The following is a 12,997-nucleotide window of genomic DNA, read 5'->3' on the forward strand; positions in this document are numbered from 1 at the left end:
GTTGCGTGATTCGGGGGCTGCAGACGCAGCGTAACTCCACAAACTGCTGTGGCGTGATCGTCGCGATCACAAAGTGACATGTGCGTGGCTGTAACGAAAAGCCAAAACATCCTGGCTGCGTGCCCGTTACTTGCACTGCGCGGACGAAACAGAATAGGCCACCGGTAACCACTGTGTTGTTGTTGTGCTAATTGGCCTCTCTCAATAACCTCTCACGAAAGCAGGGTGGAAATGGTGTTTTGTAATCACCTTTCCCTTTGCCTGAACGACCGTTCTTAAACTGTTAAGCGATGAACAGTTTCGCTTTCAAATAGGTTTAAGATGCTTGGATGTGCGGTTTAGACGTGTACTAAAACAACAGAAACCGTGGCAATGATTTACATCGTGACGCTTCAACGGTGTGATTTGAATTTGATTCGAAACATGTGGTGCTGCTGTTATTGCATACTGTTAGGCGTTTCATACGCCATAAAAGATTCATACCGTATAAAAGTTTTCATACATCTGCTCAAGCCCCTTGTGAATTTAGCATGATTTCTACTAGAGTCGAAAATTGTTGACTTAAAGACAGTCTCATGTGACATCAGATGCGCCAAACTTGCGGCGAATCAGCGTTTGTCTACATTTTTATCAAACTGAAAACTTCAGGCTAGTTGGTGTGGGGTTCTGTATGGAATAGTGACGTCATTTCAGTTTAATATATATCAAACGCTCAAACGCTGTGCATCGTAAGTAACACATACAGTTTGCTTCTGTCTATTGCTTTTCACGGTAAACATTAGTTTATCGATACAATTCAATCACTGCTTAAATACGAACCCAGATATGCTCGTGATCGTTAATCACAATAATTTACTTGTCGATGGAGTTGTCACCATTCATCACTGATAATGTTCGGCTCCGGATGGGAATCGAATCACGTCCAACCTTTACAGAAGCTGTCTTATATACGATTGGACCACTTAGCTGCTACACGACATGACATTTGATCTATGATTGACTTCCTCCTTGGAACCCGGCGTACTCAAAAAGTTACGTAAACCCAGCAGAGACTATCTTTCCATCCCTTCGTACACACTTCCGCATCGGCTTTTGGGCAATTGGAGCAAAGTTCTCCAACTCTTCCAAGATCGCCGGGAAACGTCTGGATAGGCGCGGGTCGAAAGCGACCTGTCATCGTCCCGGTATCGTCATTGGCGCAGCGATAATGACAACAGAGTGTGACCGGTTGCGTCGATGGGTTACCGTGGTGCTCTACATTTTTCCGTTTTCCCCGATAACGTGCGGCCATTTGGCGTATGAGACACGGGTCGCCCGTATCGGAAGGAGCTTAAGGGGACGGATAACGGGTCCCGAATCCCGTCACACGGCTCAAGGGTTAAAGGTTTATTTTTGGCCAACCGGGCCCATAGTCGATGTCACTGGGCGACTGCGTGGGTGGCGAACAAAAAAATCGGTACCGATAACACCGTTTCAGTGGGGGACAACGTACAACGTTCACGTTGTAGTACGTGAGTGTACTTAACCTGTTTTTTTGTTGGTGTAGTCGACAGATAAAACTTGCAAATCATCAATCGTACCTGTGCGGTGGGGAGGAAGGATGCAATTGTGTGTATGTGAAAGAGATGGCCATTTTAAAGCTGGATCAACAATTCACACAGTTTGCAATTCTGGACTCGATGAATTTTTATTGGAAATGTTTTCTTTGGAGATTATGGCTCGATGTTAAGATCACTGGATAACTTAGACATCAGGTTTAGAGTTTACGATATTACGATGTCCAACGCATGAATTCTTACGAGAAAGGTATACTTCAGAAGTTCATTTTCTCGACTCGAAATAAATATCGAAATCTCCTCGGAAATGTATTTATTTTCTCACATTTCGCAGTGAGCCTTACAATTAGAATCGAATAAAAAAATCGTATATACGCGTCGACAACCCAAGTGTAAAATGAATCAAAATATTATTTTAGTGATTGTGTTAGTGTTTCTGATACGATTTGAAGAACATTAATTCATGTTCTTGACAAAAAGTACCTCATGAACAATAGCCATATTAAAGAAAAGAATCAAATATCCGTAAAAAGTTGGAAATAAATCATTCAAGTCGTCGATTGAGTGACTGTACCATTTTATGTTGAAATCGAGTGTAACCATCTCAATTTGCACCGAGTTTTTAAATCAAAAATCGGCTCTGTTAGCAGCCTCTGTCCTGTACAATGTGGAAAATGTCTTCCAACTGTTGTAATCTTGCTTTGCACTGTAAACTTCTTGCCGTTTGCGTGTAAACATCCGCCACTTGGCCGTGTCTTTCTCGGAGCTCTCTTCTCGGACCCCTGGACAAACTTTCTAAGCCTCCAACAAACAGCAGTTGCCTTTACCGCTGGCTCCGCTGGCAATCGAAGCGGACAAACGAAGCCAAAGCTAAGCAATGCGCGCGAGCAATGGATGACGGTAACCGCAGCTGGTTATCGTGCGCTGATAACGCTATCGGGGACACAACCGCTCGATACTTTTCCCCATCGAGAACGAACGAACGAACACACAAGGGGCTTCCAGTGCCGTCTCATCGGCGTCGAATGTGCGCGGTACCCCTTCAAACATGTGTTGCGGGAATCAATGGAAACAAATCGGTTGACGCAACTGCGCACCATACGTTGCTCACTCGGGTTCAAAGTCCACGCGTGGCGACGACGACGACTCCCTCGGTGCCTGCATGCCGCCTCGGATCTGATGACTCGTCTATCGGTGTGTAGCATCTGCTCGGGTAGCGCTGCTTCTCGCTGTGAGCGTATGCGTATGTCTACATGTGACGACCTCTCTAATCCCCTTAGTGATCCGCACTTGGGCAACTACAACAAAAAAGAAAATGGTACCAAACTCCGGTATGGAATGCTTCCACGCCTAGCACATTGGATTCTCACCATACACAAGGCAGTTAATATCGGCGTGAACATCTCTCCATTCTACATGATGCAGCTCTGGTTTCATCTTGCCCCCTCTTCAGCTACTCAGCCCACCGAGTACATGGCGGTTTCAAAAGCGATCCCACACGAAAACGTGCCCAAGATGCAGCGCACACCAGGGGCAGGGCAGCTTATGAGCAAATTTATTTAAATTGCCTTCAATTGACACCTTCATATGCATCACGTTGTGGCAAATCAGTGGCCGCGACACCAGCGCGAAACGTGTAAACACACTCCCGGTCGGTGCGTGCTCTCGGCGGTTTGGAAAAAAGAAGAACAAAAAAAGAAAAGAATAAATCAACCACCGATAGCAGCAGCAAAACGGACCAAACACCGTATCATCACGCTATTATTATCATGTGCAGTATGAATGTCACTTGAAATACGTTGCAAGATTACGGGCAGTGGTGTGGACAAAAAAAGAAAAGCAGGGGAAGATGGCGGCGCGTCTAGAGATATTATTGTCGCCGTTAGGGGGAAAAAGATGATTAACGTACAAAGAACGACGAGAAAGAAATAAGTCCCCCATTCGCCGAGATGTTGCTGGCAGATAGGAGAGCAAAATTCGTCCGGCGCGTCTTTACTGTTTACGTACAAAGGGCATCTCGGGAGAGATTTTCGGAGCAGCACCAGGAGCCGATTCCAAAGTACAACTGGGTTTTATTTTGTTGCCTCCGCGGTCTCAGTCCAGCGTCGCCAGCAGCTTAAGTGTGCTCATGTTCAATTATTACAGTGCTCAGCAAAGTCAAGGCTACGAGCGGACTGAAACACAAACTATAGGTATTGGTGGTGCTCGCACGCTAATCTAGATCTCTGCTGCTGCTTCGCAGCTAACGATTAACTTCCCCCTTTCAAATCAGGCAGAAGATCGTTTGCGCTAGGCACCGGGCTGAGTGGTGTCAGGTCATTCGACGTCATCGGAATTAGTCACATCCCACACCTCATCCGATGTCCCAGATGACCCAACCAGAGCCAGCCTGCTGTACCTTCAACTACAGCCGCATCATGGCGTAGTTTGTCACGCCGCTTCATTATTAGCTTTATTCTCGCGCGCAGGGAGAGAAAGAACGCCGCTTTTTTGCATCATCCACAAATGAGTTTCACCAGGTGATTGGGCTGTGTTGACGCCATCGGCGTCCTTCTTTGTGCACGATGCAGGGTTTTGCGAATCTTTGGGTCATCAGATCCATCATCGATCGCATTACCAAATATTACGAAAAAATGTTCTTTTGTTGTTGAATGCTTTAGAATTCGTTCACGGCTCGAATTGTCAATACATTTGTACGGTACTAAAGACCACGTGTCTGTAGCGCAATGTTACAAGTTCATATCGAACCCTTTATTGGTGTGTGTCAACCGATTAGGAGAATTTGGTAACATGATAAGCTAAATAACAAGTAAACATGATGAACTGGTAAAATTAGCTAAAATGTTTTGGGTTTCTTGCACCGGCTACCACAGTCAACTGCAATGCTCCACAGCCATCTGGCAAAATTCCCCTATCCGGTTGACATTTTCCATCACATGATAGCAAATATCCACAGTATTCTTGCAACTTTCTGCCAAGTGATTGAACTAACTATTCCATCATATGATTCGAAAACCCGTTAAACTACGTTTCAGACACTTTGAAAGACTTATTATTTGCATTTTTCTAATCGCAAAAGGCTTTAACGTAACAAAACAGAACAGAACTCAATATTGAACTGATTATCGAAAGAACAAAGAAACAACCATGTTTTCCATCCGATATTTCCGGAAACCCTGTAAAAGCGAAAACAAAAGCGCAAAGCGGAGCAATGCATTTTTTGTAGCTATTTTAATTTGGCTCATTTACATGTTGTTTTTGTTATTTTCCACCTGTCAACCAGTTAGTACCGGGTCGTTTGCCACTTTGCGCAACTGGAGTGAGAAACGCTAAAGTGAACTTTGAGAAAGAAAAACCAAAAAAAAAAAAATCCCACCCAAACCCACTTAATTCTTACCGCATTTATTTATTTAGTAAAAGTTTTGTGTTTTTTTTTCTCTGTTCTGTTTCTCCTGCCGGGTACTTGCTGCTGCCGGGTGACTTTGAAATTAGCATCATTAATCGGATTACTCATACGCAATCTTTAGCATAGCAAACGACCGGGCTTGTGTGTGTGTGTGTGTGACCCTTCGAACCCGGACCGGCGCGCATGGCTCACGTTGCTCCAGCGGCTCGGCGGTTTGGGCTCAATTGCTACGTTTGTTGCCGCCAACGCTGCCCCGAGGGCAAGCACACACGTTCTACAGCCCTGGGACCCCTTTAATTAGGCTCCCCCCCCCCATCGCCGCCGCGTGCTCCAAGTGCACCAGAAATATCATGCGCGATCGCGTTGGACCCAGCGTTGGACTCTCGACAGCATCAGGCGGGCCCCGTAACTGTATGAAACCCTGCTTCACGCGTGCCCACGCTAGCTTGACCCCGTGCCCGCTGTCACACGCCGCACAGACATGGTGTGCGATGATGGCGCACCGGCAAAATGGCGCACCGGGGTCAAAGGCTGGATTCCCGCCACCAGCACACGAATGCAAGGGGAAGGATGAGCGAGAGAGAGAGAGAGAGAGAGGGAAGGACAGAATGGTAGCAGAACGGGCCCCACTTGTCGTCAAGTCAGGCTGGCTGGGAGGTTCCGTGGGGAGAAAGCGAACTCACACACACACACACGCGCTCGATCGTCGGTATGGTGGTGGTCGTGGTCCCTTTGCAAAACTGCCCCAACTGACCGAAGTTCTTCTTTGAAGAGGCAGTCTAGGGGGGAGGAGGCGGAGGAGGAGGTAAGGGCAGGGGAGGGCCGGGTGGATCGAGATAAGCGAGCGAGGTGGCCTGCGAGCACTAATTATCTAAGCTGGGCGGGCGATATGGTCCGGGATTGTCCCTGCCAACCCCTTTTTGGAGCGGCGAGAAGGGCTGGCGGGCGAGGGGTCAGTATTGCTTCCCCGTTCCCGTTTAGGGGCGCTGATAAGAGGCCCGTCGGTGTGTGTGTGTGTTGGGAAGGATGGAGGTGGGGGGAATTTAAAACCCTGCCCCATATAAAAAGCTCACCCGACACGGTTACGTTCCATCGCAAGGTGTAGACGTGTATGCTAACGAGCGAGCGACTGTTAGGAGCTGGAAGTGTCAGGAGCGCGTGTTCTAAGCGTTTTGGCCGTGTTTCTGTGATTCTGGCTCGGTGCTTGGTGTAGTAGTGTCGCATCACTTTCACGCACGATAAGGCCCCGAAGCCCCCGCGTGTGACGTCGTCTATCAACCTTTCGCCGACGTGCAGCGCATACGCATACATACGCGCGGCTCATCAACCTGTTCTCTTCTGTGCGTGCGTGCGTGTGTTTGTGCCTTTCCCCAGTGTAGTGGTGACTCGGCTCTGTGTGCGCGTGTGTGCCCGCCCGCCATCTCGCTCTGTCTTCCGTGGTCTTCTCGGCTACTGGAACCGCTGCGGCCCCGTGTGTTTGTGTCTCTCTCTCTCTCGCGCGCGGGAGCACGCGCATCGCGCAACGCACAAAACAGAACCCGATCGTCGGTTCGGTCGACTCGGCTCGTTCATTTCGTCGCTCGCAATCATCCGATACGGTACGGTGTGGTGCAGTCGCTCTACTCTCAAACCCTCTAACACAGCAGCAGCAGCAGCAGCAGCAATCTCCAATTCACCATTTGCGTTACGTGTTTTTCTATTGTTTTTCTCCCCCCGCTTCTACCCGGTGTGTAACACGTAGTTGTCCCCGCTTCCGTATCGGTTTCGCGTCCACCGGGACCGAACTTTGAACTTTTGTCGGTGTAACTTTACTGTGCGTGTGTGTGTTCAGTGCGCTGTGCAACCCTTTGGTGCAAGTTTTAGAACGAGAACAAGCAACAGCATGTCGTCGAAAGTGCAGGAAAATGGCAGCGCCACCACCACCAACACTACCGCTCCAACCAACAGCGACAGCACGGCACCGAACAACAGTGCGCTGCTGCCGCACCTCGAATCGCTCGACCGGATGCTGAAGCTGCCGGTCGTGGACGCGACCTGGCAGCAGACCCAGAACGTGTACGGGCGCGTCAAAGGTAAGCCGTCGTGTGGTGCCGCCACAAGGGAGAGGAATAGGGGGGGGGCATCCGACAACCGATCGATAATTCATATGACATTCGGGGGTCATTTCACTTGCGATCGGCCGTCATTTTCTTCTTCTTCTTCTTGCTAGCACGTGAACTCAGAACGGTCCGCTCCCCCCGTCAAAAGAATCGCGCCATTGCAATTGTGCCGCGCGATGGCTGCGCAGTGATGGCGCCGTTTTTTTTTTTGCAAAAAAATGGCGAACGGAAGGACGAGAAGAGCACGTGCTACTTCTCCTCCTTTAAATCTTTTTTTTTTTTTTTGCTCAGTCTGCGCCGGCTGCGTGGTGACGTTTCAAAACAAAGCGTCCACGTCCGGTCCAAAGTCCAAATGCGCGCGATCGGGGCAATCGAAGGGAAAACCATATGGTGACGGTGTGTGGATGAGTGTCTAGCTATCCGCCACCACTCCCTGTACCGTATGGGAGCGTTCTTGAGTGCTGGAATGCAGCGTTACCGCATCAATCCGTTACTCCGGACTGCATAACCGTCCTCCCCCATCCGATTGTAAGGGCCCGCTTTTCTGTGGGGCTTCTGTTGAACGCCCTATTTTTAAACCGTTTTTTCCATTCCTTCTCTCTTTCTCTCTCTTGATGGTATCGATGCATTCTTGGATGAATTTCATTGAAATTGCGGCGAGGGTGAATAAAAACGGTCCCGCGCGCCGGATGAATGAATTGCAAAAAGGGGGAAGAGAACGGTCCGAAAAGAAGCGAGCGATCGACAGAGAGAGAGAGAGAGAGGGAGCATTGTCTCTCAAGAGTCAAGTGGTGCTGATTGCGCCCAGCCTTATCTGCGCGTTTTGCCGTTGCACAAAAAAGATGGAAGCTTGTGCTTTTGTTTTTTTGTTGTTGTTGTTGTGTGTGTGAATGCCTCCTTCCTCCCCTCCATTCCATTGCAGAGGCACACATAATGCAACGAATATGTTAATCCCATTATGGAACACAACGTCAAAAGGCGGGAGTGCTGGGGGGTTGGGAAGGGAAGAGAAGCAACTCGAACGCGCTGGAAGCAATTTATGAGGCTTTTGCTTCTCTTTTTCTTTTCTTTTTTTCTTGCTGCTGCTTCCTCCCGAAGTCAGTGACGCGTCTCCTTACAGCCCCATGCTGTTCCAGTTCAAGATTAGATGCGCATTTCAAAGGGCAAGCAAAAAAAATCATGCACCCCAACAAGGGGTCGGTTTATGATTGCGAAATTGCAGATCGTACATGTGATTTGCCCTTAGCCGCCCGCTGTCCCCTTCCCACCACTGGTGACACGTGACCGGTTGTTGCGGTCCTAGTAGCCACGTTTTGCGTGGCCCAAGGGTGCCACTTAAGGGTGCAATAGAGCTCCAATTTACTACCTGTCCCTTCAGTACCCTAGAATCCCCCACTCGACAGGGCACAATGAAAAAAAAGAAGAAACAAAACCGGAAACCCGGAGGCGCTCGCCCAGAATGTACGTGCGCAGCGAGCTGACCTTATCAGGCCCGGGCTGACGGTCTCATTATTGGCCTCTCGTTTGACTCCAGCACGGGGCGCTGATAAGGCACCAGGGGCGGGGAGGAGTTCGAAAGATTCCCCGGTGCGAGCGGGAAGCAAACGGTTCAACAAGCAGCCGCCCGCGTCTCTTATCTGTGCTCCCCAAAGACGTCAGCAAACTCGGCGGAGCCTGGCAGGACGGACCTTTGTATCGTTTGCAGTGGAGCGAATCGATGCAAATGGAGCTCTGCAACCTCAGACCTCACCGCAACATTCATGTTTGTCTCCTCCTTGCAGATTACAACCCGCTGCTCACCTGGGCCCTCGGCACGGCGGAGGACGTCGTCTGCCGGGCGGTGACCGTCTCGGCCCCGCTCGTCCAGAAGCTCGACCGGCCGCTGCAGCTGGTCGACCAGACGCTCGTCAAGGGCATCGACAAGCTGGAGGTGAACGCGCCGATCATCAAGGAGCAGCCGGCCGACATCTACCAGCAGGCGCGCACCCGCGTCATCGAGTCGGTCAAGCCGCACATCGAGAAGGTGTGCGAGCTGCGGTCCGCCTCCCAGCAGCGGGCCGCCTCGCTGAAGGATCTGTCCTGGCGCAAGGCGAACGAGGTGCTGGCGACGCAGTACGGCAGCCTGGCGGTGAACGGCGTCGACACCACCGCCCAGCTGGCCGAGCGCCTGCTCGACTACTACTTCCCCAAGTCGGACACGGAATCGGAGGACGATAATGGTAGGCAGGAAGGGGCTTTCTTTCCATTGCTCTCTCCGGCTCATCACTAATTGCGCTTTTTTGTTTTGTCTTTCTTTTCCTCCTTCAGTGCCCATCTCCGCCAAGGACGATCCGGTCCTGCACACGGTCCAGACGGTCGGGCGGCTCTCGAACAAGGTGGCCCGGCTCGTCTACCGTACCGTCTCGACGCAGGTGAAATCGCTGCGGAAGGAGGACGTGCGCGACTACGTCGCGACGCTCATCGCCGTGCTGCGCCTCACCCAGTACCTGAACTTCATCAACGAGAAGCGGCAGGCGGTCGAGGCCGGCAGCCCCAAGGAACCGGCACCCAGCAACCCCGCCACGACGACGCCCGCCGTCCCAGCCAACAACACCACCACCACCTCTACCCCCAGCAGCAGCACCACCACGTCCGATGTGGTCGCCACGACCAAGAGCAGTAAAACGTTGCAGCAGCAGGATTAGAGAGGGAGAGAGAGTAGAGATTCGGTGAAATTATAGTGACTGGGAGGGAAACAAAAAAATGAGGGAGGGGAGTGTGGGAAGAGGGACCAAACGGGAAATAGGATGTTCGAAACACACACAACAGCACACACTCACACACAGACGTTGATGAGTGATAGCGCGATTTTAGAGGGACAACACAGAGGAGAGGCTTCCGGTAGGGGAGCATCATTCTGTCGTACGGAATGCATTTGTTTTCGTTTTTTTTAAAGGCCAATATGTGTGCCAACCAGGATGATATGCTGAGATATGTTAGCGAAAGATCAAGATGCGCTGTTGTCGCTATAGAGAGATAGGGACGGGTGTGTGAGCGTGATTGTGTTTGTGCGGGAGCATATGCTTATGGTGGATACACCATAGTGCGGAGGATGCGCGCAGCAAGTTCGCGCAGATCGTGATGTTTAGGGCGGACCTCCTTCTTCCTCTCCCACCTCCCCTACCATGGCTTTCATGGCTGGTTATACAACTAATTCGATAATAAGCTTTATCTGCGCATACCGCGACCGTGTGTTCGGGCGTCTATATTTTTTTTTTGTGTGTAGGTTTATTGCGTGTTTATATACTACATGTATACTGTTTTTTTCTGTTTCTATTTTTTTTGTTTATATGAAAAAAAAGTCTTGTTAATAAAACAGATTCGATTACAAAACTGCGGCCGTGTTGTTGCCCCCGATACATTGTTTTAATACAGGGTGACATTTTGCCACGCTCGCCCTAGTGTTACAGGGTTTTCCAGGGGTTCTTATAGTTGTGGGACACTTCCTTGACTTTATCTAATGGGAAGTGAATTTCGTATATTGGAAATTGGACTCTATGGGACCCATTTAGGACAGGCGCCTTGGAAAGTGCTATTGGATTGGTCCAACAAGAATGCGATAGAGTCCAATTCCTATTACATTAAGTTCATTTCACGGAAGAAAGTGTCCCACAGCGTACTGCACCCGAACGATAAGCAACTGCAGAGCAAGAAGGAAAAACATTTAAAAAAAAACAATTAATTAACCACACAATAATCAATCGGCTCAACACATGTCCCCTTAGGCCGATGTCAAGGGACCGATGCCCTACTTGAGCTAATTTGTTATTTTGCCGTTGAAAACAAACAGCCAAAGAACTTGCGAAAGAAGGTTTACGTTAAAAAAAAATAAGAAAAAGCCTACATTCCAGAACGACCTCCAGGGGGTGGGGGGTGTCACCCAGCTACTGCGCGTTCTGCGCTGGCATTTGTGCGCGATAGTGTGTGCGGTGCAGTGAGGTGCGACCCAGTTGCGCAACTGTGGGGCAAAGAGCGAAAAAAGGGAAGACAATTCCATCTCACACTCGCTCACATCCCCTTCTCGAGAAGCGTTGATAAGGATGGCTAAAAGTGGCCCTTTCCAGTTTACTGTACCTGTAGGCAAAGGGGCGTTGGCCTAAGCACAACACTCGAAACAGCTTTATAGGATGTTATAGAATGGGGGTTTTTTTTTTAGTTAAATATGTTCGCTTTTGTACTTTGATAAGCGATTCGCCTCCTGTCCGTGGGAGATAAACGGAAAAGAAGCGAAATGAGCAATCGCGTAAGACCTCCGATTGATCGCTCGGCTGTAAGTTAGACCTTGATCTTGCGGGATCCTCCTAAGCAAGGACTCTACCTCCAACGCGATGGATCCCATTAACAAAAAAAAAACACACACACACACTATGGGGGCGTTGATGAGCACGCGGGCTCACAACAAGAAAAAAAAACAAAAAAAATAAAAACCGTCTAGCGTAGCGTTGATTCATCGGGCTCCGTGACTGTGTGTGCGTCACCGGCGGCCATGTAGTGTGTGTGGTTTCGAGAATGAAACCGCGGTGCAAGTACACTTTACCCGCGGATCACGCCACTTTCGTACTTTGATCGTTTTGAAAAAAAAAAAAATCAAAACGCCCCTCGCAAACGGTCCCGCTCGCCGCGGCGTGGTGCTTCCCCGCGTCGGCGCAATTTACCTTGGCGTGACTTTGCGCGGAGCATTTTCGCGAGCCGACAGAGGGTGAAACGCGCAGTCACGTAGAAGGGATATAAGATGCGCTCCCGGGTAGAGAGGAGGGAGTCGTAGAGAGAGAGAGCGTTTGTTTGTGTATTGACTTGTTTGTTTGTTTTTTTTTTTCTGCTGCTACTGATAGTCCAGGAATGATGCGTAAGAGAGCAATGGATGGCAGCGTGACGTTGCCCTATCTGTGACGTTTGGTCCATCGGTCAACAATTGCTCGATCTATGCGCAACATAGCACGCCACTCTTCTACTTGCAAAATGCACTCCCGATTCCAAAACAAAAATAAAGTGCAATTACATACTAAACCTTAATGGCAACAACAAAAAAAGCGTAATTAAAGTACAATAGGAGGAACCATTAGCGTCTTACCGCTGGCAATTGTTGGTACACAATCATTCCGTAATCTTATCGAACCCGATAAGACACTGTCGAGGCATTGTTGTCACGTAAAACAAACTGAGGCAATGTGGAGCGGTGGTTTGCATCCCAACACTTCATTTCGTACGACGAAAACTGTCAACAAGTTTAACTAAAAAAACGCACCAACGTCATTTAAAATTGAAAAGAGTCAAAAGAAATGCATTCACGGTGTATACGACAGTGCGACGCGACTGCAGTGCTGTGCGCATTGCATACCTTTAGGCACTACACCAGCAATTGCATACCGACAGGAGCAAACGGGTGAGCTTTACGCTGCAAGCTTTTTAGCTAGCTTGGAGAAAAGTTTCGCTTTTTTACAGGGGTTTTCACTCCAACAATTACAATTGTCCACAATCTCGATTTGAACAACACAATCGTCCATCACTTACAATCAAACCGTTTGTGGTCCGCTGTTCCTTTAAATTAAGCAATTGTAGACTTCGTTCGAACTTTCATCACTAGCGGCAGGGTTTGTTTTTGGTTGCTTACAGATTGTGAACAATATCGAACATTTCTTATAGACTTATCGTACATTGCTTATAGGTTGTGGACAGTTGTTAATATGAACAACCCTGATTATCATTTATACAAAAATACAAACGGTGATTTACAGGGTTTGTCGCGTGAATCTGTGATTCTGAACATTCAACAAGTAAATGCTAACTGTAATTAGGCTTCACTTTACATCGCATAGTTCTTATATAAATGGGAAGAACAGTTTACATGCAATATAAAAGAATGACTTTATTTCTTTTAATATTTATTATTTTTAGCA

At 48.9% G+C, this 12,997-nt stretch overlaps 1 protein-coding gene and 1 long non-coding RNA gene across 2 annotated transcripts; one reads left to right on the forward strand and one right to left on the reverse strand.

Moving 5' to 3' along the window:
- Positions 1–1,854: 1,854 nt before the first annotated feature.
- On the reverse strand, positions 1,855–3,620 carry LOC121590464. The gene is made up of 2 exons (XR_006004424.1): positions 2,927–3,620; positions 1,855–2,854 (listed from the first exon to the last, which is right to left on the reverse strand). It is a non-coding gene; the product is annotated as an uncharacterized LOC121590464 (long non-coding RNA).
- A 2,423-nt stretch (positions 3,621–6,043) lies between these two features.
- Positions 6,044–10,438, forward strand: LOC121590436 (lipid storage droplets surface-binding protein 2). The gene is made up of 3 exons (XM_041910141.1): positions 6,044–7,034; positions 8,843–9,280; positions 9,369–10,438. Exons 1-3 carry the CDS (start codon positions 6,845–6,847, stop codon positions 9,743–9,745), a joined length of 1,005 nt encoding a protein of 334 aa, XP_041766075.1. The 5' UTR covers positions 6,044–6,844; the 3' UTR covers positions 9,746–10,438.
- Positions 10,439–12,997: the final 2,559 nt, after the last annotated feature.

The sequence above is a fragment of the Anopheles merus genome, chromosome X (genome assembly GCF_017562075.2).
Source record: "Anopheles merus strain MAF chromosome X, AmerM5.1, whole genome shotgun sequence".
Classification (NCBI taxonomy): Eukaryota; Metazoa; Arthropoda; class Insecta; order Diptera; family Culicidae; genus Anopheles; species Anopheles merus.